Genomic DNA, 25,554 nt, shown 5'->3' with positions numbered 1-25,554 from the left:
GTCGAAGGGCCAAGGCCTGTCCACCTCCCAGTGGATGTGCACGACACAAAGATCAGGCATCGGACTCCGATAGCAACCACACCGGCAACCTCAGCAGCCACATCCAAACAGTCGTCGACCAACAACCTCATACCAACACCAAAGCCCGCTCGGCCTGTGGTGGCAGCGCGTCGACCAGAATCAATATGTCATCTCGACATGCCCCGAACTGACATGTGGGCGGCACTCGAAGCAATCCAGAAAGCTCTAGGCGACACGATACCCTATGCAGTCATCGGTGGCGTAGCATGCATCGTCCTCGGGTCCCCACGGCCGACGAAAGACCTCGACATCGTCGTCCCCGATGGCAAGGCCGCCGAAGCCGCCACGTTATTAGCAGCCACTGGCCATTTCGGCACCGAGACGACACAGACAGGTCGGAGACGCGCGTGGTTCCACGCCTCGCTCCACCGCAACTACAACCTCGATGTGCTCGAGCCGCACGACATCGCCCAAAACTTTACCTCTACCGGAGGGGTCCCCGAGACCATCACCGTCAACGGATACCCCATCCTCCATCCGGCTCATCTCCTAAACTTCAAGATTGCCTCCTGGGTGGACCGAATGTCCACCCACGGCTACAAGAAGATCAACCACGCCAAGGACATAAGATTCCTCGTCGACTGGCTCGCGAGGGAACGCATGACGGTCACCCGGAGCCAGGTTTCCCATGCCACGGACGATTTCCTGGTACTTTTCTGTGCCAGCTACCCGGGCATGTCCAAGGCCTTCGAGAAGATTGGCCTCGTAAGGACAGGCCGCTCGAGGAAAAACTCGATGGATTCGAGATTCCATAAGGGCGACGAAAATTGGTGGTATTCTTGAGAGGCATGAGACGGGCGACGTTATCGCTGCTGATGCTTTCTCATCTCGGCCTTTTCTACAACCCGGACGAACTTGTTCCATGTTGGTTATGGTCGTCCGGAGAACTGAATTTGCATAAAGAGGGTCATGATAGAGGACTGGACGGTTACTGGATGATAATGATACCCATGTCTTGGATTTTTCAGATGTACGAATATCTTTATGACCACTATAATATGTAATAGCAAAATATGATCCTCTCCATCAGCTGTTATTCTTGTCTTGTGCTTGAATCTTATCGGAACGCGAGCTCCATGGCAAGACGTCCTTCCTCACAGTTCGCCACCTACTCGAAGAATCCGGCAACGTCGAGAACTCGGAAGTTTGTTCGTTACGGGATTTCTCGGGCAGCCATGAAACCAATTTCAGCCAGTATCTTAGGGACGATGGAGAGAGAGGGCGACAACTGGGGTGAGCCCAACCCATATCAGGCCTGCCATGGAACTTGGTACGTTCATGCTAAGTTGCTAACGCTGACCAGTTTCCTACTCTACCGACTGCTATTGTGGTCTGTTCTCCTTTCCGGCATCAACCAGAAGCAAGCATCCACGTCGCCACTGATATGTATGTGGCTTTTCTTACCCTTTTAGTTTTCACACGTTTGGTGGTTCTGCGAACGATCTCGAGTTCGACATGGCGCCACATGCATCCTTCACAAATTTCTATGCATCAGGAGCCCATGTCTGATACAATAAATCTCAAAGTCAGGCCAACCCCCAGGATTACGAAATGTACGGAGTAGCTCCCGGGAACGGTGTCCAATCCTCGTCTGCTTTCCGACTTGTGGGTAGTTACTCGCAGCATCCTACTGCGACTACAAGTGACCCACGTTGATCTAGATTGTTAAAAGACGATTATCTGGATCAGTTAACAACCGCTTCGACATGGAAAAGCGCCCCGCTGGGCGACGATATCATCCAGCCAAATCCAACTTCCAATTGGGAAAGATGACAGGCCCCCAAGGCAGACGCAAAAAGCCAACGCGAACACCACTCTCGCCAACTCTTTTTATGCTCTACTCAATCCACATATTCAAGAAGCATGTTCGATAATGTATCCTACACGGTCATTCTATACGACGGTTTTCAGTGGTATCTCCCCCATGGCTGACCTTAGTACCAAAACCTGGGGTATCTGCCCAACTCGGCCTTGGACTGGAGCGGATAAATGACCTCAAGGAAAATATACGGGAACGGGAACGCAGACGGAAGAGAGCAATCTAGGAGCGAGATTGGATGAAATTATCCAGTACCTGAGGAGCCTACCCCCTTCTTCCTCTTTTCTCTTACGCTGTTCGTTCGTGAAGTTGCATGTGAGCTTCTGCGTATGCGCACCAATCCACCCCCTCAGCGCCCACGGGAATGCAACGCTGATCGGAGATCAAGTTGAAGTCTGTGTGAGTGCACAGGATCACAGGGCCCGGACTAATAAGTCAGGTATTCCGCTCTTCTGTGGCGATAGAGGGGTTGCTGGAGAGTACTAGACATCACAAACCAGCCTACAAGATGAGGGCCCTCCACCTCCTTGGATTTGCCCTAACAACGGCCATGGCTAGAGCTCAGGACGGCCTTATTCTTCACTACCCGTTGACTGGAGCTTCGAGTGCGACCGCAGTCATCCGAGATGCAAGTGGAAGCGGAAATGATGGCAAACTTATCGGCTCGCCCCAGCTCACAGGCGCAGGCGGACTTCTCCTCGACGGAGTCGACGATTACCTTGTTCTTCCCAGCGACATTATGCGAAACTTGACAGCCATGACAGTTAGTACTCAGGTCCTAATCAGGGGTGAGCAATCCGGAAAGTACTTCATCTTCGGTCTGGGTGTGACGAGAAATGACATTGGCGACGGATACGTCTTCGCGACGGGGAATCCCTTCCGCGCAGCTATCTCCTCAGGGAACTGGGAGCTCGAGGCCGAATCACGAACAAACTTGGACCTTCCACGCGACATGTGGAAGACAATCACCTACTCGATTGATAGCACCGCTGGGTCCGCTACCCTCTATCTGGACGGGGAACGGGTAGCAGGACTTGCGAATAATAAGCAGATCGTGGCACCAGGCACAATTGGCGGAGGATCAACTGCAAACAACTACATCGGCCGATCGCAATACACTGCCGACAATCTCCTGGCTGGCTCCATCCGTGACTTTAGAATCTACAGTAGGGCCTTGACGGAATCTGAGATCGCGCAGCTCCAGCCCAACGAGACCAGTCGACTGGATGATGCTCTCGCATCTCTCACTGTCACCAACGTAGACGATGTCCGCGGCAACATCTTCCTTCCCGAGGAATTAGACGGTTTTCAGATCACCTGGAATAGCAGCGACCCATCCGTGATTTCCCCGGATGGCGTCGTCAATCGCCAGGATTCCGACGTCGAAGTCACCCTAACTGCCACCCTCGAAGGCGCCACTCGTGATTTCACAGCCAAGGTACGCAAGGCCGTCTACGTCCCTCCCTTCGAGGGCTACGCCTTCTCCTACTTCACCGGAAACTCCCGTGACGGCGAGCGCATATATTTTGCCGCCAGCGACGGCAACAATGCTCTCCGATGGCGCGAACTTCACGGAGGACAACCCGTCCTAAGCTCCACGAAGGGCACCACAGGACTTCGGGACCCATTCATGATTCGTTCCCCGGAAGGCGACACTTTCTACCTCATCGCAACGGATCTCTCCATCGGCTCGGGAACTTCGTGGGGCGACGCTGTCCGTGTAGGCAGTCGCCATCTCGAAATCTGGGAATCCCACGACCTCGTCAACTGGTCACCCCAGCGACACGTCCTCGTCTCCCCGCCCACGGCGGGCAACACTTGGGCCCCAGAAGCGTTCTACGATGACGAAATCGGAGCGTACGTCGTCTTCTGGGCGTCTTCGCTCTATGCTGAAAATGACGCCAGGCACACAGGTTCAACGTACCATCGCATGCTTTACGTGACCACTCGGGACTTTGTCAACTTCTCACCGCCGCAGGTATGGCAGGATGCAGGTACGTCACGAATCGATACCACGGTCACTCGAGACGAGTCCAGCGGAGTCTATTACCGCTGTACCAAGGATGAAGGGGCTCGAGCCACGGGGTGTACGGATATTATTCAGGAGCGATCAACCTCTTTGAGGGGCCCGATGTCAGATTGGACAATCCTGGCCACATGTATCGGCCGCAACGCGGGGACTTCGGCCGTGGAAGGCCCTTCGATCTTCAAGGCGAATCCTGGAGACGTTAACGGCGGCGGCAAGTATTACCTGTTTGTTGATGAGTACGGAGGCAGAGGGTATGTGCCGCTTGAGACGACAGATATTGCGAGCGGGGAGTGGAAGCTGTCCAGCGGCTGGAGTTTACCCAAGAGTCCGAGACATGGCACTGTCATTCCTGTTACAGCAGAGGAACTGTCATTTCTGGCAACGAGTCTGAACTGAGCCCAGATTGAATCGCCAAATATGTCCTGGTGTAGTTCACGAGGATAAAAAGTGAAGTCACAAAGACGCTTCGCGTAAAGGGAAGGAAGACACACCCGAAACATACAGGTTATTCTTTTGGTTAATATAATGGCTTCTATTCTCTCCGGCCTTCGTGTATTCGCCTTTACCGATACTGATCTATACGAAATCCAGAACGCAATGAGGCTGATAACAGGGGGCAAGGAGCAAGGTTTTTTTATACCTCGCCCACCACCCCATCTAAGTTATTCTGTTTATGGAGAGCCTTCAGAATCCTGATCGGGGGGAAAAAAAGTACGATCAATTTCCTCAAGCTCGGCCTTCTGTCTAACCCGACATTCCCAACAAGTTTCCTGGTTGAAGTAAGTACACAGCTCGGAGGAGTCCTATTCCCCAGGAGTACCCACCTCCCCTCATTGTGAAAGAAGGAAATCTGGCTCCTGTTCACTTTATATATGATAGCCCTTCGATAGATAGCAAATACCAGTTCGCGTGCATATATTCCCATCTCATGAAGGGCTGCTAGGCTGGCGCACGCCCCACAGAGATCTTTGAACGGTATGAGGAGCTCTGGTTTCGGTTGGTGGAAGCGGAGCTTTTTCTCCCTGGGGTGGAAGCCCACAAGCTTGGGGAGCCTATCTTGAAACCTATGAAGATCTCCGATCCGGGTTGCGATCTTAAGGAGATTGGAGAACCGCCCGGAAGAAGTCCTTGTCGACCTATTTAGAGTCGGAAATGTCAGTCCCAATCTTCTGGAAGCTAAGTAAGTAGAAAGAGAGATATGAAAGAACAGGGCGCGTAGGGGAAAACAACGGAACTCACCACAACCTCGATCAGGGCCTCGTGTTCATGCTCAAGCCTTCTCCACTCCTCTGAAAGAGGCTTGATATACCGAGAAACCTCTTCTCGAAGTTTCGAGGGGTCTCCCCAGGTTCCTTTCAGGGCTCAAACCCGGTCTTCACAGCAAAAAACCGCTTGTGAATAGGCAGGACGTCGAAGGTTAGGCGCATTGTTACTCAAGTGTGGTATATGGAGGGGGAAGAGGACGGAGAGAAGAATAGATATATCATAATGGCAATGCGGGAGGCGTAAAAGACAGGAACTGTTCCAGCTAATAACAGAATTATATATAAAATCATTGCCAAGGAAAACTTGCGACGGTAGTCGATTGTCTAGTGATACTAGTAGTGATGATGGCGATGGTAAGCTGGACACGAAGCAATGAGATTAGAAAGGTACCCTTTATGTATTGGAGAAAATATCACCAAAAGCAGATGCGGGCTTTGAGAATATCAGTACTTCCTGATCCATGAAGCTAGCACAAACTTCAAAATGTTCAACCTATTTTCTTATCCCACTGTGGTGCCCTGCACCTTCCTCACACCCAGAGCTTGGGAAAGATGTTTGTTGTACCCGACAATGGATGACTGCCCAACTTGACCAGACGAACCTTTCCGTCTCAATTAAGATGGCCGAATTTGAAAGAATCAATGTCGAGACGCACTTTCCTAATCGGGTGGCACGAGAGGACCCGGGGCAGGCACATCCGTGGATAAGAGGAAGGCGGAGGGTTGTACCTCAAAATGGCAATTCCTATACCAGGATGTTGTCTGTGTTATTGTATGGAGTCCTATTTAACAGAAATCAAGCCCCATACATTGACCCACTCCTGTTACCGAATGTGGTGTCGTTATTCAGCCAAACTTGCTCAACTTGAGGCGAGGAGGGTACGAAGCCTCATACGAGGCCGAGAAGCCGGGTACGGCGCTGAATGCCGTCGTGCTAGGGTGGAAGACTTACGTTCATGACCAGCCCACTGACGGGGGATCGTATTTTGTCTTTTGTTCCCCTATAGAACCTGCCTGCTATTATCCCATTTCGCTCTGACTCGAGCGGCATTACTCGTTCGGATCATCCCCAGGTCTGATCCTTCTGCCCGCTCCTGGTGGAACACGTTCTAAGGGTCGTACATGGTCCGTGACATGCGAGGGAGAAAAACCCAGTTGAACATTCGGAGCAGATCTTCCAGGGACGGGGAAAATCAAGAGTGGAATGGAGGGTCACTCTCTCGCTTGGGGGTGATCTCGTAAACGCCCAGGACCGGGGTGTGCCTGAGCTTTTGCATGCATCCAATGCTGGGCCGCTGCGGACAGATATAGAAACGGACTGAGATGGGAGGAGCAGCTTGACGACGACCATGCATCACCGCAGGTGACGAAACATGTCCCCCGCATTCATTCCGCTGTTTTTCTTCTTTTGGCACCCGGTCCGCCGTATGGATGGCGATGTTGCTGCTTACTTCTGTGCCCTTGTCCTGCTTACATTCTAGGATTTGATATTTCGCTCTACGGGGAACCGCAAGATTCCTTCCGTTGGATCGGTCGCTTATAAACGTGAAACTCAAGACCCGGCGACCCAGAACGCTTCGATATTGAAAATGTTCACGAGCGGGAACGGAGGAGGAATAAAACAACAGCACCTGACGGGATTCCCACTCTCCGGGATACGGATGAAATGCCAGTCGCAAAGTAAAAGCCCGCAGCCCAGAAACGAGCGCGACTCTTGTCTATCCGACGCGCGCCCTCAACAAGGAACAATACGGAGTAAATACAGGTTGATATGCGTCGTACCACTCAGTCCGGCCGGGGATAAGAGACGTGAGGGATGCTTCGTGGTATTTGCAAACAATGACCAACCCCGTTGTCGTGGAGCGGGGCGTGCGTGGTTAATTCCTGAAAGAAGAAGGAAAAAGCAAAACAAAACAAGCAGAGACATAAAATCTCAGCGGATATTTGCAAATGAATAATCTCGTCCCGTCGCGAAGAAAGGAAGAAGAGAAAACTAAGAGAAAAAAGAACAAAAAAAAAAAAAAAAAAAAAAAAAAAAAAAATCAAATGTTTGAATGAAGGAACCAAACTCTCCAAACTAGAATCCTTCCTCACGATCAGACCGATGATGCCATAATGATGAATCCCCGAGTCGCTGCCGGAGGGATGAGAAAGAGAGAAGCAGGTGATGTTTTCTTCCCCACCCTCCCAAGCGATGTGGGTTACATGGCGCACTTCCAGATTTATCAGGTCCCCTTGATAAGAGGAACGGAGCATAGGTCAGGTACCAGGAGCACCAGGAGCCAGGACTCCTTGACGTCAAGTTTCAACCGAGAGTGTGGGGACCATCCCCATTCGCACACGGTGAGGTGGTTCTTTGAGGATAAATACAGGGGATGAAAGACACTTACAACACACCAGGATCAGTCTGACGGGCGGCGAGGGTGAGTCAATTTAACCCTGAGATCTCATATTTCTGCCAGGACATGGACTGCTTGTCATGATCAAATATCACAAGCATGGCTTACTTTGGGCGAATCTACGAAGTAGAGCAATTTGTCTACAAAACTATCGACGAGGCGGGCGAACCCTGTTCGGATCCGCCTCAAGATCTATTTGTAAAGGATGAATACAGATAAACACTGTGACTTAATGACGCTTTATATCCGATGCAATGGAGGGTTGGGTCCCGTGGTCTTCGTGCCAGGGCGGCGAAGTGGAGTGTGAAACGTCGCTCGTATACACAGGTAAATGTGGCAGGACTTAAATTGAGAATTTTTTTTTCCCCCCTTTTGTCCACGAAATAAATGACCAAGTTGTCACTCTGCGCCAGGTTGTCCAGTCGCAGAAAAAGGGTCAGCTGGTCGTGTCTTGATCCTGTCTAGGGATGGAACTTTCCGTCTGGGAACATCGCACGCCCACTGCAACGCTGTTGCTGTTGCGAAGGGGGAACCCTGAGAGGTTGGATCCAGCATCATTTTTGACTGAGATGGGGTTACACATTGCATGGCTGCCAAGACAGCTTATGGGGTGGAAGAGGAGGCGGGTGTGAGAGGACCCGGCTACGAAGTACACATCAGCGCATAAAGAGAACCCAAATGCAACGAAGTAGGCGAGGGTGATGGGGAAGATCAATCCTTTTTTTAGGGTCGCATATCATCGTTGTCGCATTCAACGATGTACGGGTGTGACATGCTGATCCCAAGGTCTAGTGCCGCGACTCCCCTTGGACGGGATCGTCGTTAGTTTGGCGGTATTTATTTAATACGATTTTTCCCGAGGGAGATGCGGCTTCTGTCGAGCATCGCGACCATTCGCCCTGGGGCTTGCGATGCTGGGTAGGGATACGCATGGCAGGACCTGACCAACGCACGCACTTTACTTTTATCGATAGCCAGATCAGGCCCATTTAGAGTTCAGGTGACGTCTGCACCGAGCACAGGCCTCAATCGCAGCTGAGTGTTCACCGACTATCGACCATGCGGGGTGTTATAGACCAGGAGGAAGAACAAGGGAGTGGGCTATTATTTTGGAGGTTATAAGTCCGAGCGTTCCGATGGTTACAGTGCAACAACACCACCAGACATCATTGGCGATGGCTGGTGGAAGTGGCTGTTACGCATTGCGGACTGGACCAGGCAGAGAAATGTGATGGATTCGCAAACGAATCTCATCGCGGAGCCTCAAAACAGGCTACAGTACTCTATGGGCCCTCTGCCGTCCGAAACGAGACTACTTCAGCCCTGAAATCAGAAAAATGGCTCCCGATGCAAGGGTGAACCGAGCTCCCAGCCACCGCGTCTTACCGTCTAACATCAATGTAGTGTGCTGAATGAAGGTGCTGGACGAAAGTGCTGCATGATGCTCGACCAAGGCTCGTAAACAAGCTCTCCTCGGATTGCGTCAAGTAATCTCCAAACGTGAATGAAGGTACCCTGATTCCGGAGAATTTTGATTTAGTCTTCGTTGCCATGACTGTTTCCAGGGAGTAGACTCTCGTTATCACATGGCCTTTTACTGTTGCTGTGGTCTTTGATCACGGATTGCCATGCTGAGTCCGTGGAGGTGACTTCGAAGGTCTATCATTGGAACCAGCGTTTTTGTGGACGTATTCTTGATAGTGCGGATTAGTGCGTTTCCCATCTGCAGGCACTTGACGCTAAAAAGGTCTCTCGTTGGTGGCCTGGTCCCACGCAGAAGCATGGGCAGGATCTTCCCCTTCACCTGCGTCGGGCTGGGCTGGCTGGGATACTGGACGTGGTGAGAGGTGAGTAAGCACACTTGACCCCAAGACAACGGCAGTGCTGACACTAGGAACCGCCTGAACTTTCAGAGATGGTTGGTGTCTTGTCAGAAGAGGGACCAGAGACAATCCCCCAACATGAACATGCGACGCCTGATCGCCTCCTGGACATCACCGAAAAACCATGAAAGGACGTCTTAAGGTTTGCATGGACTATTTTCCTGTACGGCAGATGACGAGAGGATTAGACAACTCAAGGAACCAAGGTTAGCGACATATGAGCCAAGCAGACTATTAAGCCGCAGTGAGCTTTGAAACAAGTGCGCATGAGACGACCGAGTCTTTTCCCAGCCCACAACATAAGGTGCAACTCCCGATAACTCGGACGACAAAAGAAAACGAAGAAAAAAAGAAGAAGAGACGCCGAGTAGGGGACCAAAAAAGCATGCGTGGAGCAGTGGAAAGCCATGACCAGGATGGGGGTTCTTGAGGGGTCCAATATCTTGTTGTGAATGAGGTGGCCAGGGGATTGGCGGCTTTAATAACGTCGTACTCGAGCGGAGCCGCCTGCGTTGCCAGGGCTCGAGGTTCGCAACATCTCCAACCCCCTGGTTATTCTCTCTCAGTCTGCTCGGTGGATTTGTGGCTCTGGGGCGCAGAGCGGGGCAGCGGCAGCGCCCAGCTTCCCTCGCAAAAGGCATGATCCCTCGAAATTTGCGGTCATGACGGTAGCTGCGAACCTGGCGCTAGTGGCCTGACGAGCTCGAAGTTCTGATCAGGGCCGATCGCGGGATTATGCTTTTTGCGGCGAAGAGAAAAAGAGCAACAAAAAAGGTTGGGCCGCGGCGCTCTCGAGGAAGACAAAATTTGTTAGTGGCTCGCCCGGTCCAGCGCATCCGAGCCTTCCATCCTTCGGCTCCTTGCTCCTGCTCCTGGAGGTTCCTGGCCTGGCCGCCTCTTTCCTCTTTTTTTCATGCCTGGTTTTTGGTCTGGGAAGGTATGTTTCTTGGTTGTTGCTCTTGGCGGTGGTGTGTGCTTAGTTTGGCGCAGGTTGTTTAGTCTGGTACTTCACTGGGTGGCGACTTGAGTGGGCGACGCTTTGTCCACTGATCGCTCGACAAACGTCATCGCCACCCCTCCTCCACCCCTCTCCCCCTCCATCTCCCACCCTTGCACACTCACGCTATCACTTGTTGCTGCTTTGCTGGGTCTGTTTCTTTCAATGTTGGTTTCCCCCAAAATCCTTCCACCCCACCGTCTCCACCAAGAGACGGAGCATGTGGTGTACGAAGTAATAAATTGATGTTCCTTCCTGTAGAGTAGTAATCTACGTAGTAGTACGGATTTGACGTTTCCTGCGCCAGGCCAGCCACCTGCCTCCCCCTCGAGAACCCCGGCGTCCACAACCACCATAATCAAATCACCGTCCACACTACGACCATTATATAATACTACGGAACATATGAATTCTCCCACGTTAGATGCTTCGTACTTGTTAGTTCGATATTAGTAGGAGTCAGAGACATAATACTGCAGGTCTTGGGACGTCACCGCGGTGAAGGCGGTGAGGGAGGGGTAGGGTGCGAAAAAAGGCTTCCCGCCATCCTACCTCGACTTCCAATAAGCTGTCAGAATCTGGCATCTCGATATGGCCAGGCCCTCTTCAAAGAACGCCCTCCTGCTAGCGTGCGCTGTACCAACTGCCCGTACCTCGTACCTTGTGCCTGGTCACTCTGTCCGCTTCCCCTCTCCATCCCCTGCCTAGCATTACAAATGCCAGGATCGGGGTGACCTCGTTCGAGGACCCGAAAGGAACATTGAAAAGGAAGAAAAAACTCTGCTTGGCCCGGCGCCTCCGTTCCAAGTCCTTGTCACAGCGATGCCAATTCGGTACTTCTTGCAACGCTGACTCACAACTTGCATCCCTCGTACCTTACCTACGTCGTCAAACATGGGGTCGGCCATCAAAGCAAGGCACAGGGACAACAGGACCAGAAAGATTCTACATGCGAATGCCGGACATCCAGTACAATCGTACTTCACCCTGGCCCATGACTAAAGCCCTCTTCCAACAACGCCTTATTAACACTTTACACTTTAGCATGTGGCGTGGCGCAGATAGCCTTAAACGCTACCAGTCAAGTACCAGCACTGAAATGTAAGCCGCAATAGTTCGGGGACGCCTGATTTCCTTGCCCTTGACCATGATGGACATGTCTTTTTTCCGCCTCGGGAATACCACTTTTCCATTTTGCCATCTTTTTTTCGTCCAGTTTTCTTAGAAATCCCGACCCTTCCTATTTGGGTGTGGAATCAATATTTCATGGGAGACGGTATGGGTAGCAGGGCGAGGGTATGGTCATGTAGCAGGCTGAGGCATGTACCAGGTATCAAAGAAGGGATAGAAGAGAGACATCAGAGACATCGGGATCCGGGATGCCACTCATTTTCACGACGACAGCTTTTACATATCCATGCTCCTTCCTGACTGAGGTGACTTTCCACCCCTACTTTATTGTTCCGTCATGTCACATTCCAAGACCCGCGTGCATCTGCATACAATATGTCTTCCTCTCTCCAAGACAGGACCCCTCATGTATCTATTTCATGTATCTGGTCCTTGGATGTGTGAATATATACCTGCGATTGATCTTAGTATCAGGTACTTGACGCCCATGTTTGGAGGTTTTAAACCCTTCCTCAACACCTCTCCAGTACTTGTATTGTCCCAACGATCCCATTCGTATTAAGTTTATAGAAGGAATGGCGACAGCGAATAATTCTCTGTCGTCTTCAACCATAATGTCGGCCTCCCGAACTCGGGGAAACGGTTTACAGAAGGATCAATATTGATGACTCTTGGAGCGGGCTTGGCTGCGAGGCTCCCTCAGATGACAATAGGATGCAGAGTTTCCGCATGGTCGCCTTCGTGCATGTGCAGTATTCCTCCCCTCGCCTGGAAAGCACATATGCGTATGATTCTACAAAACCAGGCAGTCCCTAGCTGACCGAATGGTTGAAAGGTGGTTGGCTGGCTGGCGGGGTCTGGGCCTAGTCCTAAGCCAGAGGACACTATCTCGCTTTCGTCCTCACTAGACCCGAGTACCACCCACATCGTCCTGGAAAGAGCAAGTGCGGTTAGCATGTTCCATTCGATTTGATGCGGGTGGTCGCAAGAAGCCGATCCATTTCCCAGGTACGGACCATGGTGTATGTACGAGGTACAGATCCATTGAGGTCATTTTTTTCTTATTTTTTAGGTCGAGGTTCCAGTGGAAAAGCCCTTGCGCATCGTCCTTCAGATGGACCATTCACATCATGTCACGAAGTACTTGATCGGTGTCCATCCATATCCGTGCTCGTCTCCCAGGTCTTGGGTTCTGATTGACTGCGGAACAGGCAACGCAAGGGGTTCTAAACGATGAAAGGTGGGTCTCTACGGGCATCATCGTATAAGCGGTCCAAGCCCATTGTCAGCGGGTACTGTGCGTCGTGTTGCATTGATCTGTGAAGGAATTCCTTCCATCTGCTGTACTAGATGGGCGAGGTACAGCCAACTACCTGTGTACTGACTTCTACATTATCCCGAGTCTAGCTTTCCCTGGAGTCGCCACCACAAGCCACCCGGCCCTGGTTTGGGGCTCCTTGTGGATTTGTTCATGGTCTGGGTAACCTTTGTCAGGAACTCGACGACTTTCTCATCCTCTCCTGATACACGACACATGACGGCGTTTTTTTTTTTCCCCCTTTGTTGTTCGTCCTTTTAACTAGAGTCTAGCGAATCCCTCAATTCCCGATCCATATTCGAGGCAATCTAGATCTGTTCTGATCGGTACTCGCCAGGCCCCAATGTCTTTCCTGTCAGCGCTCATCAACAGAAACATCGTCGCAAACTATCAAACCCATCAGACCCGATCCCGAAAAGGTCCCCTAGCATCTGATTGTCGGCCATTATTTCACACCAAAAACTTTAGTTCGACGACTCCGGAACACCGGTGACAAATTTAATCCTGATGGTTACATCTTTTTGGCCCTTTAAGTAGAGGGTAGTTTGTCATTTGATTCTTTGTATTGCTCGACGGAGAGTACATCGAATACTCAAGTACGACATCGACAGTTACTCTGTTCCTCTGTTGCTGTTACCAAAGAATTTAATCATTAAGCTACCGCCTCTAAGGAAGAAACATTGAAGCCATCAGCGGCTTCCTCACTTTGTGGCAACGGACTTCGTCATCATCGCCCTGCCTTTGTGAATTGAGAGTCCCCAAAAAAGCAGCCCCAAACCCTCCCCTCCCCTCGCAAAAAGAGGCCCAGCACGCTATATTTCTCAATAAGGCCGCCTTTCAAGTTGGCGCATCGCCCGGCAGCCCACGAGCAGGTGTCAAGACTAATGCCAACAAAGTGTCATATGGATCTATGGATTGATCCTCGAATTAACACTTGATGCGACGGAAACCACTCTGGCTCTTTAATCCCGTTTCCATTCCCTCCTCATCTTTTATATCGCCTTCTATAACCCTCTCCCTTGCTCATCCATTTTACCCCTCGATTTTCCCAAGCTCCATTGCCCCTTCCGCCTCTCCACCATTCTGCAGACCCGCCCGCCCATGATCCAGTTACTACTTCCTGTTCCGCTCGGTGTCCTTGCCCTCTTTTAATCATTCTCAAACGACGCCCCCCTCCACAGCCCGCTCACACTCCCCCCCGTCCCCGCATCCACAAGTCACCGACCACCCCTCCCCCTGCCACCCTTTCAAAGTGCGCCCCTCAGCCTCACCAGGCCCGCTCCAACATATCTACCTCCCGCATCCCGCCGTACCTGCGTAACCTCGCCTTTTCCCCTTTCCCCCCTTCCTTTGCTTCCGCTCTCCATCGACCCATCTTCCACTCCCCCGGAATCTCGACCATGTCGAGCGCATTTCGTCCAGTAAACTCTCCATTACCGAATGCCGATGCGAATACCAACATGACCTCTCCCACGACGCCCCGTTCAGCCGGTGCGTCGCTCACCGACCAGGCTCGGCATGTCGACGATGCCACGACCCCGACTAGGGCATCCTTCAACCCTTCTCTCTCCACGCAAAAACCCCTCCCCACGTCTCCCTTTCCACAGGCTGTCCAGGTACCAAACTCGGCACTATCCAGCAATAGTCTGAACGATAGAGATGGATATTCTCAGGTGAAAAATGAAGACATCGAGATGGAAGGCTCATCGGCTGGCCCGACCGACCCTACCATGGGCGGCACCGAACCTAGCATCCAGGAAGAACCTGGCTCCGACGAGGATAGCGTAAATGCCGACGGTTCGAGATCGAACAAGAAGAAAAAGTCTCAGCGATTCTACTGCACCGATTACCCACCCTGCAACCTAAGTTTCACGAGAAGCGAACACCTCGCTCGACACATCAGGTTCGTCGCCAACAGAGGCGTACTACCTTTTGCCCAGCCTTCTCTTATTTTTTTTTTTTTTTTCCGCTAACATGTTTATAGGAAACACACCGGCGAACGCCCGTTCCAGTGCCACTGCTCTCGACGATTTTCAAGATTGGACAACCTCCGCCAACACGCCCAGACCGTGCACATCAACGAGGATATTCCCATCGACTCATTAGCCGCCACCGGCTCCAGGTACCAGCGACAAATTCGCACAGACCGAGTACGACCGAATGGCAGAGCAAGAGCAACCACCACCGGCACGGTCGGTGGTCCGGTTCGTGGTCACTCGAAGAGTCTGTCGACATCTAGCATCGCAAGCATTGGTTCTGTTGGATCCGTATTCGGCGCTCGAGGAGAAGACTTGCGGCGAAGGCCACCACCTCTTGTAATGGCCGACCATAGGGTAATGGCCGATCACAGGCCTAGGTTATCCATGGAGTCGTACGGCAGCACCGGTGACAGCTCCTATACTTCCTACCGACACCCCTCTCCTGGCGATTTTAGTACACCCACTTCGGCAACCTTTTCCACGAACCAAAGTAGCCCCAGGTGGTCTACGATGGCCTCTCCTACGTCATCGCACTCCCGGTCGCAGAGTATGTACGCCGATACCAGGATACCTGGCGGTCGTCGTCTTAGCGTTCCTTCGGGTGTCAGTCCATTCCACGCTCAGCCCGGTGCCGTTCCTGGTCGGCCGATAATGGTGCCTGCTGGAATGACCCATCCAAACCAAGGGCCTTATTCTCCAGTTGGACATAATCTTGTCACCCCTCCGTCGTCAGGCTTTTCTAGCAGGAGGGATTCCTTCTCTACTGCCGTCTCAACGACTGATGAGGCGTGGCGCAGGCGAACCTGGCATCCAGACTCTCGTAACTTCGCTGCCCCTACAAGTACGCTGAACAGTGTTGCGAACTCTGACAACATCCACCTCAACCCACCTGCTCCCCTCGCTGATACTCCGCCAAACCGCAATTCTAACATTCGCCTGCCCGGTATCGAGTCGTTTGATACTGTTGCGCATCCTGTGACGCCGCCGAGGAGGCCTGGATCGCCGATGATGGTCGACGCCGACATGTCGAGCCCGCAACGCCCGATTGATGATGAAAGGAGGAATCAAACCCAGTGGGATATGGCGCTGCACCGCGGACTTCATCGCCTTGACATTTCAAAGAACAACACGCCTCCTCGTGATAGCGCCGGATCTTGGGCGAACGAGACTGAGCGTGCGGTGCAGGCTCAGGCCGAGCAGGTCAGAGCCAACCCTCCCACAGTTAGATTCCAGGTTGAGCCGGCACCTGCTGCCCCGCCTCCGCCACCTCAGACAGCGCCCAGAGGGTATCACCAGCACACACTCTCGGCACCATCCATCACCACCCCTAGGGAGTCGAAGCGGCATGGCTGGTACCACGGCCCGATGAACATCCATAGCGAAGCCCAGATGCATCCCGAGCACCATGTAGACCCACGACAGCAGAGGGTTGACCGCATGGTCCACCCTAATATTGCCGCGTTTTCGGGTTTTCCAGCACGCGAACCGGCCCCACCACCACCTAATCCCCAGCAATCCGGGCCGGCCAGCCCAGACTCGCTCAGGAGACTGGAAGCACTGGTTGCAGTTGCGACTAGCGAGGGCAAGACTGCTGCCGCCTATTAAACGGCCATGAAGTGCCTGAATGATTTCTGACAATTCAACTCAAACCTTTGGAAATTTGATATTGAAGCGCCTTATTTCCTTTAATGATTGGCCCGAGTGCCTTTTGTTTTTCCTTTTCCTCGAATCGAGTCCAAGCTACGTTCGGCTTTTCTTTGTCTAGCTTTCGGGGTTTCTGGTTTAGAGTTTCATGAGAACACAATCGCTACAAAGCTCAGATGATCATATAACGCTCACTCAATTGTTATACCCATAGGAGAACGGGGAATGGACGGCATCATTTTCTTTCTTTTTTTTTTTTTTTTTCCTTTTTATATGGGGGCAGTCTGGGGGATTTCATTGCATTATTTCCTCTTTTTTTTCTTCTCATGAGCAACACCCTACACAAGAACGGAGTTTCTCTTCAGAGAACGGTACACCCCATATATTTCCCTCAACTCTCTCTCGCTCTTACTCGACTCGCTGTCGAACTCATCCTGGGCTTGCTTTTTCTCCGGAGCCTCGTTATTTCTTAGCTGCTTAGTGTTTCGTGCAATTTGCATGCGATGAGCTCCGAGCGGAATAGAGGTGGAGCTTCATTGTTTCGCAGGCGGCCTCAAGCGTTTCTGATACTGTTGGTGTCGTTCGTCTACGTTGGGAGTTAAGTCTCTATTCGTTTTGTGTTTTTATGCGTCACGTTTTATGTGGTTCATGGGATGGGAAACTCGGACTAGGGACACTCTTTTCTTTTTGGTTTGGAGTATATCAGGCTCAACAGGACACTTGCAACGGAACAAACGCCTCTCAGTCAGCCGAGAGGCTTTCGGGGTTGGGATCTTTTTTTTTTTTTTTCTGATGAGCTAGGATTTCCTTATTGCTTTCTTCTTCCACTTTCCTTTCTTATTTCTTTATCTGCTTTTATTCCTCGTCCTTTGTGGGGTCTTCCTCCCCTGCTGGACTTAGAGCGTGCCTCAAGACCGATGGGAAGAGAAGGATGAAAGACGTCTGGAGTGCGAGGTTTACGAGTAGCTAGTTTCCCTTATCTGTTTTATGTTTTCCGCTTCAGTATGAGCTTATGATATAATGAGATACCCTCTTCTATCTCCCTAAGATGGTCTTGTGTGTGGAGCGAAGAGACCTCTATTATAGTCTTACGAATGTGGGCAGTACTTCGAGGAACACTTTCCAGAGTAGGAGTCGTAAGCGATAAGTGATCAGCAACGGGATCCTCCCAAAAATACCAATACCCTACCCATTCGGGACAGGTCGCTATATTGCAATCTCCTTAGTTTTACTTCGTACTTACCTAGTAAACACGTCACCTGGGCGGGGGCACCCGGCTTGAAAATGGCCGGGGTCCAGGATGCAACAGATCTCCATCGCTTATTGAAGGCGGTGGAGACTGATCTACTTTTCATACTGCGGTCGATCGGAGAAAATGGAAGTTGGCGATTTATCGGCCATTTCACCAGACTCAGGTGTGGTACCTGCAGAGCCAGGTACATCGACCCAGGAACGCAGGAACCATCGGACACTCAATGTCAGACTTGAGGAAACAGTGTGAGTTTCGGCGAGCAACGAAGCTTGTGGGGAAGTGGCGGGCTTCGGCTATTTATCGGCTGATCCCAGCAAGTCGAAGTCTTCCGCGTGTTGATGTTCTCTGGTTCCTGCCTTCGCAATTGTTTGCGCTCCGATTTTGATTGAAAAAAGGCTGGGATCTTGTTGTCGCGTGTGTTTATTCGGCCATTTTCAGTCAAAGAATCCTACCCCGAAGCCCCATCCGATCCATATACCAAGATTGTCGTACTCGTGAAGCAAAATTGGCGTTAGTGCCCCCTGCTCCCCTTGTTTCCCGGGCCGTCGCCGCGCCGCTTCGTGTCGCAATGTCAGCCAACCCCGACGATGGAAACGCGACCGAGGTGCGCGAGACCATCGAAGCGAAACCGCCGACGACAGCCACAACAACCTCCGAAGATGTCGAGATGAAGGATCGCGAGGAGGATGACGGTGAGGCCGATGCCGAAGGAGAAGAGGATGACGATGTTGATGCCGAGGGCGAGGAGGATGACACGAATCGCGATAGTACACAACCTGGCAAAGGGTCCAGGGAGTTGCTGCAGACGATTCAAGACCTCTCGACGTTCTTGTGCACTTATAAAGATGAGTAAGTTTGACATTGGTGTAATTGTTTTTTTTTTTTCCCCTCTTTCGCGCTATTGCAATGGCATGGCTAACTGCGGGTGGGTTTCCAGGGGCGAGGAGGATGAATTGGCCATGGGCTTCCAGCGCATCCCGAACCGGCGAACGCTTCCCCACTACTTTGACATCATCTCGAATCCGATAGCTTTTAGCACAATTAGGGTACGTAGTTCGTCCAGCGCGAGAATACATCAGGGAGAGTAATTTAGTTTTCTCTCCAATTGGTTGCGCTGTAGAAAATACTGACATGGTTTTTTTCCTGTCCTGTTGCAGCAAAAAACTATTCGCAAACAATACACAGCCTTCTCCGAGTTCGTGCGCGACGTCGCGCAGATTTGCCACAATGCGCAGGTCTTCAATCGGCCGTCTGCTGGAATTTTCGGCGCCGCGGTGAGGTTGCGAGAGGTATTCCAGGAAGAGCTCCACAAATTGGTGGAGAAGGGTGTCATCACCCAGGCCGAAGCCGAGCTGCCTGACTTGGGGGAAATTCCTTCGGCCGACGAGTCCCCGCCGCCCGAGGAGGAGGAGGAAGAAGAAGAGGAAGATGAAGACGAGGAGGATGACGATGACGATGACGATGAGGGCGGTCGTCGCCGTGGAGGACGAAGGCGACAGTCGAGACGACAGGGATCTGCCGGCGAGGGTAAGAAACGACGTGGACGACCGCCTCGAGTTCTGACTCCGATGGAGGCTCGGATCCAGTCGGTTATCAAGGGCCTGCGGAAACCAAGGGATGAGGACGGAGAGCTATTGATTCTCCCGTTCGAAAAGCTGCCAGATCGACAGGCGCTGCCAGACTATTACGAAGTCATCGCTCATCCCATGGCCCTGGATAACATTAAGAAGAAGGCTAAGCGTAAGAAGTACCGCGATGTCGACCACTTACTGAACGACATCAATTTGATGTTTGAAAATGCCAAGCTCTATAATGAGGATGGAAGTCCGCTATTCGAGGCGGCCGTGGAGTTGCAGAAGTTCGCACGGGAGCTCGTGGTGCAGGAAAAAGAGAAGCCCGATGACAGCTTCCGAGACGACGAAGGCAAACGACCCTTGACCGAAATTCAGTTCAGAGGTGAAACCTGGAGAGTCGGCGACTGGGTGCATATCCGGAACCCAAATGACCCGAGAAAGCCCATTGTGGCTCAAGTCTACCGAACGTGGCAGGATCCTTCGGGTCAGAGTTGGATCAATGCCTGTTGGTACTACCGACCTGAGCAGACCGTCCATCGTGTGGAGAAGCATTTCTACGAGCACGAAGTCGTCAAAACCGGTCAGTATCGCGATCATCGCGCCGAGGAAATTGTCGATCGCTGCTTCGTCATGTTTGTGACTCGGTTCCCCAAGGGACGACCGCAAGGTTTCCCCCCGGGCAAAGCGATCTATGTCTGCGAGTCGCGATATAACGAGGAGCGATACACGTTCAACAAGATCAAAACGTGGGCGAGCTGCTTGCCCGACGAGGTCCGAGAAAAGGACTATGTAATGGATCTCTATCCAGTCCCGTTGAAGATGAGGAAAGTTCCGAGCCCGATCAAGCATCTGCTGCGTCACGATGCCAGGCCGACAGACGACTTGCCCAAGCCCACTTGGGGCAATCCTAATGCGCCTCCAATTGTCGGCGCAGTGCACTGTCGGCCACGCGAGGCGAATGTGAGTATCTCTGTTGCGTCTTTTCAAACCTTTTTTTTTTCTTTTTTTCCCCTTTTTCTTCCTTTTTGGATTATTTTACCCTTTGCATTTTTTTCGATGTTCTGGTTCATTCTGCCGCTGGCGCTGGCGCTTCTTGTCCTTGAACCGTTTCTTCCTCGTTGCGCCCGATGTTGTCTGGTTGCTTCTCTAGTTTCGATCCCTTCCTCCCTTGTTTCTCACACCGGCACTTTGTCGGGTATTTTTTGCTGTCTTGGTGATTATTTTTTAAGATTTGTTGTGATATCCCTTCATTCAATTTCTTTCTAGCTCTCACAGGGGAGTGAGATATATTTTCACTTCACAAGCAATTTTTGGGGACAAAACATTCGAATCACCCAATAGCAGGGTATCGAAAACTCTTTGAATCGAGTTCTAACGAGTCTTGTTTCTATTACAGGAGTCTCCACCACCCGAACCATCGCCTCCACCTACGCCAGCACCAGCCATTGCGGCGGTGCGAAGCAACTCTATCCCGAGGCCGTCGCCTCACCAAATCGGGCGAGGCATTCCACCTGTGGTAGGACACAACCATCATCCACCCCCTCCAGGCTACCACCACCCTATGGGAGCTGCGCCAATTCCTGCTCAGTCTCCAATTCATCACTATACACCTGGACATTTCCAACCATCTACACCACTTCCTGCCACTCCGTCCCCCGTCTTGAGGCATAATCAAGTCGCAAGCCCCGTCTCCTTCCAATATCAGCAGCAACAACCACCGCCCGTAGCGATCCGACCTTTGCACCCCGGCCAACACCCGCCGCCGCCGCCGCCGCAAGGTTACCACCCGGGCTATCATCAACCCTACGCCGGTACTCCTATCCAACACCACCCTCCACCAATGCAGACTCCAGTCGTACCAGCGTACGAGGCTCACCGCGCGCCCATGCCCGCGCAGCCCAGAGCGCCAATGGTACCCGCCACCGTACCCGCGCCCGCAGCCCAGGTCCCTGCTCCTGCCGGTACCACCACCCGTCCCCGAGAGGTTTTCACCCTCGCCGACGAACAGAACGCCGCCGTCCCTGAAGACATCCGCGATCTTTACCGCAAAGATGAGCAGGGACGTGTCCTGTTCTGGACCGCCCCTCCAGTCATCAGGGAGAACGGTGCGCTGACCGCCAAGAGCGCCGCCTTGGGCCACAGTGTCCGCTACCTTTCCGACCTCGACGAATGGAAGAAGGAAAGGGAAGCCAAGCGCAAGGCGCGAGACGAGAAGCGCGCCGAGGAGGCTAAGAAGCGCAAGGCGGAGGAGGAGGCTGCTGCCGCCGAGGCCAAGGAGAAGGCTCTAGACCAGGCCGCTGATGTGCTCGCTGGTTACTTCAAGGCTCATGAGGAGACTACGAAGAAGCTTCGTGAGGAGCAAGGCCTCGATAAGTGGGATGAGGTTATGCGCGAGGTTCACGCTAAATGAGTCTTTTTAGGGAAGGGGAGAACTAGGAGGAGGATTTGACAGAGAAGGGGTGGGGGGTTTCTACTATGGATTTGTTTCATTGGGTTTGATAGGCATGTCAACGACAAGACCTAATCTCGAGGTGAATTGGACCTTGATTTATTTTCCAGGCAAGTTGCCCGGCGTGGCTAGGCTGGACGAGTAATTGTATTCTTAGGGCATTTGTATGCGAAAAGGGTAAGGGAAGCGGATCGTTCTATTATTCAATACAAACTTGGAGTTTGAAGCACTTTAGTTTTTACACAAAAGCATGGTCTGGATTTAGTGCCAACTTGACCAGATCCTCTCTTCATGCCCACTATCAAAAGAGTGCTGCTTAACCTGGGGAATACATCTGATTGTAGTCTTTTCAGCCCCAGGCATCAGTATTTAACATAAAAGAAATTAATTTCAGTGCTTAGAGTAAACTGACTTCTGTTGGAAGGTGCGACTTAGATTCACTTCGTAATGCTCCAGTGTGAAGGTGCACCTCTCTATTTCCTTAACCCACCAAAGCACGAACTCACGTGACACCCACATCTGGGCACGCCCTGTTTGCATAATCCCACCGACCATTGGTTCACTCCGCCCTCCGCTCAATATTTCTCTCCCAAACCAACTTCCGCAAAACTACCGAGTATCTGGCGAACAGTCGACACAACCGCAACCCCCGACAATCAGCCAGAAATCAACCCGACAACAGAGCGTTTCCATCATCAAAATCGACCATGGCGGATTCGCCTCCGTCGCCTAATCAACAGGCGTATCACGCCTATGCGAGCAATGGTTTGCAGGTCCTGCAAGCCGCCACCAACGCGCACCAAGCGATTTTCCACGACGGACAGTCGCAGGAGCTCGAACAGCACCATGATCTCCAGCAGGCCGCGCAGCAAGCCGCTGCTCAGCAGCACCTGCAGCAGCATGAGCATCACGAGCATCAGCAGCAGCAAGATGACGAGCAGCATCAGAGCCAGCAGCCCGAAGACGCGAAACCTATCGTCACAACGATGCCGCAGACACCTAATCAGCAGCACTTGACTCTCCCGCCTGGCATTTCCAGCAGCCCAGCTCGAATCATCTCCGACCCAGCTGCCCTCGCCGCGGTCGCGGCTGCCGCAGGTGCTCAGGACGCGTTCGCACCGGATGCATTGACTCAGGAGGCTCTCGCGCAGGAGGCTCTTGCCGCGCGCGCTGCTGCGGCGGCGGCGGCTGCCGTCCCAATTCCGCGAGTTTCGCGAGACCCCTCGGTGAACCCCAAGTTGACGCGACTCTCACGCGCGTGCGATAATTGCTCGCAGCGAAAAGTCAAATGCGATGCGGTTCGGCCTTGCAAGCCTTGCGTCGATCTTAACCTCGAATGCACGAATAATCGCGTCGTCAAACGTCGTGGTCCCCCCAACAAGGCTGTCGAGGCTATTCGTCTCAAGAAGCGACTCTCTGAGGTTGCAGCTCAAGAAATGGGCCTTACTGGCGTCGGCGTAGGTGTGGGCGTGGGAGGACTGCAGCAGCTCGGTTACAGCGGTTCTACTCCTCACTCGGCCGCCCAGGCGCTCGTCTCAATTGCAGGAGTTAACGAAACTGGTATTCACCTCGATGGCGAGGCCATTGCGCCCAGGCCCATCTTGGAAGCCCTTGTCGACGACTTTTTCACATACATTCATCCTCTTTGCCCCTTCCCCCATCAGCCGACGTTCCAGGCTGCCTTCGTCAATCGAGATGATCGGACTGATCCCGAGTTCTTGGCGCTTCTTGCGAGCATGATTGGCGCCCTCGTCGCATCCTTCCCTCGAACCGCCCGCGCGCATCTCAAGAACCAGCAGAGTATGCATATCTTCCCGCGTGCCACCGTCATGATTGACAAGTGCCGTGACATCGCCCTCCAGGCCCGTGGCGTCAAGTGGCCTTCGAAGCAGCCAAAGACTCTCAATGACGCGGCTACCAGCTACTTCCTCGCGCTGTCCGCCTCTTATACTCTCCAGGTGAACGTCTTCCGTCTGCACATGACCGAGGCGCTCGGTCTTATCAACGAGCTGGGCTTCGAGAGGCCTAAGCATCCAAACGAAGGTCCGACTTACGGCAATGATATCAGTGCGCCCGCTCCTGATAAGCTTCCCTTCAACCACATCAAGGATCAGGTTGGCAAGAGGATTTTCTGGTGCATCTTCCTTGGAGTTCGGTAAGTTTATTGTGTTGTTCCTTGCGTCTGGTAAATGCGTGGCCAATGCTAATATTTTTTGATCTCACCACAGCTCCCTCTTCCAACTCGGCGGATCTGCCGCCAATCTCTTCATCCTCCCTCCCACGCCCGCCTTCCCGTACCCTGCGCGTCCTGCGGCCGCTGATGATAAGGACATCCAAGCGAACGAAGTCCTCCAACAGGAGCCAGGTACCACCACTCTCATGACAGGCTTCAGTCTTGCCTGTGACATCTACATGACGATGAATCCCATTGTCAGCGTCGAGATGTCCTACGGTTTTGATAGCCTTAAGTGGCCCGACCAGCGTGGGATGTTGAAAGACAGCCTCCTCGCCGCCAAGGCAACCCTGGATAATCTTCCGCCCGAGCTCCAGCTCATTTCCCCCGACCCGACGGCTGCCGGTATAACCTTATTCGATGACCAGGGGCTTGAATACGTTCCTCCCGGCAACGCCGACGCACCTCCCCTCCCCCATGATGTGCGTCAGGTGATCAAGACGCAGCCTTTCCGTCGCCGAAGTTTGCAGCTCGAGATTCAGAAGGCCAACATTTTCCTGTCGCAGCTTGCGACCCGCTCGTACTTTGTCGAGCTCTACTTTAGCCGCCGCAACGTCAATTACGACCCCGGCATTCAGCTACTCGCGACCAACGGTGAGGGCACCGAGGAAGAGAACCTCGAGATTCGCGAAGAGGAGACAGTCCGCGTTATCATGACCCAAGAACGCGATCAGATAGTCGAGGATCTTCTCGTCGTACTCGGCGCCATCTCGCAGCGCAACCTAGAGCCCAACGGCAACTCGCTCATCACCAAGATCCGCCAAGTCGCGTCGACCCTCTTGCAGAGCGCTCCCTGCCGCGAGCCGCTATCCGACCAGCACAAGGAGGCCCTCTCGTCTCTTCTCGCCGTGCTCACGCGCCTCGAGAAGACGAGCTCATCTGGCCCCGGCAACGATTCCATGACGGACAAGGACGAAGAGGAAGAGCTGAGCACCTGGGCGTCGCTGAGGGACTACCAGATGAGATTCTCGGCTCCTGATGGGTTCCCGGGGCATCTTTAGTATCAAATCCCCCCGCCTTTCTTCGACTATTATTAGTGGAGCCGATGTGTCCATGCTCTGTTGAGGAAAGTCTGACTGGTGTGGTCTCCGTTTTGATGAGGGTTGATTTCTTCTTTCCACGAGCAACGAGCTACGAGGGGCGTGCTGGTGGCGGTGTCTTCGGTTTGTACGACTAGCGCTATATTTCTATGGCCTTTGGTCTTTCGGTTCTTTTGTCGTCCATCATCCGTGGTTTGAGATGATGTACCCTGTTTTTTCTCCTCTTTCTTCTTTTACTTTTTTCTCTTCTTTTAATCCTGTTTTATAGCTGCAGGCCACCAATGTCTGCTTTAGTAGAAAACGGGAAGGGAATGGAGGTTTCGAAAAGGGGGACTTGGCTGAGGAAGGGGATTCGGATCCAGCGGCTTCTTTACGTCGCATTTGTACCACCTCTTTTTTTTCAAGGTTCCGGTCTTTAGGAGTCAGGAGTTTATAGGAAGATTCGACAGAACCCAATGTTA

The 25,554-nt window shown here is 52.5% G+C and overlaps 3 protein-coding genes and 2 pseudogenes across 3 annotated transcripts; all 5 read left to right on the top strand.

Annotated features, from left to right (window-relative positions):
- Positions 1-198: 198 nt before the first annotated feature.
- SAPIO_CDS2754 lies at positions 199-864 on the top strand (annotated as a pseudogene; the record flags this gene model as incomplete).
- Positions 865-2,408: 1,544 nt separating this feature from the next.
- On the top strand, positions 2,409-4,325 carry SAPIO_CDS2753 (annotated as a pseudogene; the record flags this gene model as incomplete).
- Positions 4,326-14,023: 9,698 nt separating this feature from the next.
- Positions 14,024-16,506, top strand: SAPIO_CDS2752 (Uncharacterized protein; the record flags this gene model as incomplete). Its single annotated transcript, XM_016785695.1, has 3 exons — positions 14,024-14,044; positions 14,104-14,825; positions 14,961-16,506. 3 exons carry the CDS (start codon positions 14,024-14,026, stop codon positions 16,504-16,506), a joined length of 2,289 nt encoding a protein of 762 aa, XP_016644477.1.
- A 1,859-nt stretch (positions 16,507-18,365) lies between these two features.
- SAPIO_CDS2751 (Uncharacterized protein) lies at positions 18,366-21,781 on the top strand (the record flags this gene model as incomplete). The annotated part of the gene is made up of 4 exons (XM_016785694.1): positions 18,366-18,646; positions 18,735-18,843; positions 18,955-20,331; positions 20,768-21,781. 4 exons carry the CDS (start codon positions 18,366-18,368, stop codon positions 21,779-21,781), a joined length of 2,781 nt encoding a protein of 926 aa, XP_016644476.1.
- A 746-nt stretch (positions 21,782-22,527) lies between these two features.
- On the top strand, positions 22,528-25,054 carry SAPIO_CDS2750 (uncharacterized protein; the record flags this gene model as incomplete). Its single annotated transcript, XM_016785693.1, has 2 exons — positions 22,528-23,975; positions 24,049-25,054. The coding sequence occupies 2 exons, from the start codon at positions 22,528-22,530 to the stop codon at positions 25,052-25,054; spliced, it is 2,454 nt and encodes an 817-aa protein (XP_016644475.1).
- Positions 25,055-25,554: the final 500 nt, after the last annotated feature.

This window comes from Scedosporium apiospermum (assembly GCF_000732125.1).
Source record: "Scedosporium apiospermum strain IHEM 14462 chromosome Unknown SEQ_SAPIO_0087, whole genome shotgun sequence".
NCBI classification, from domain to species: domain Eukaryota; kingdom Fungi; phylum Ascomycota; class Sordariomycetes; order Microascales; family Microascaceae; genus Scedosporium; species Scedosporium apiospermum.
This window is presented reverse-complemented; position numbering and strand designations above follow the sequence as displayed.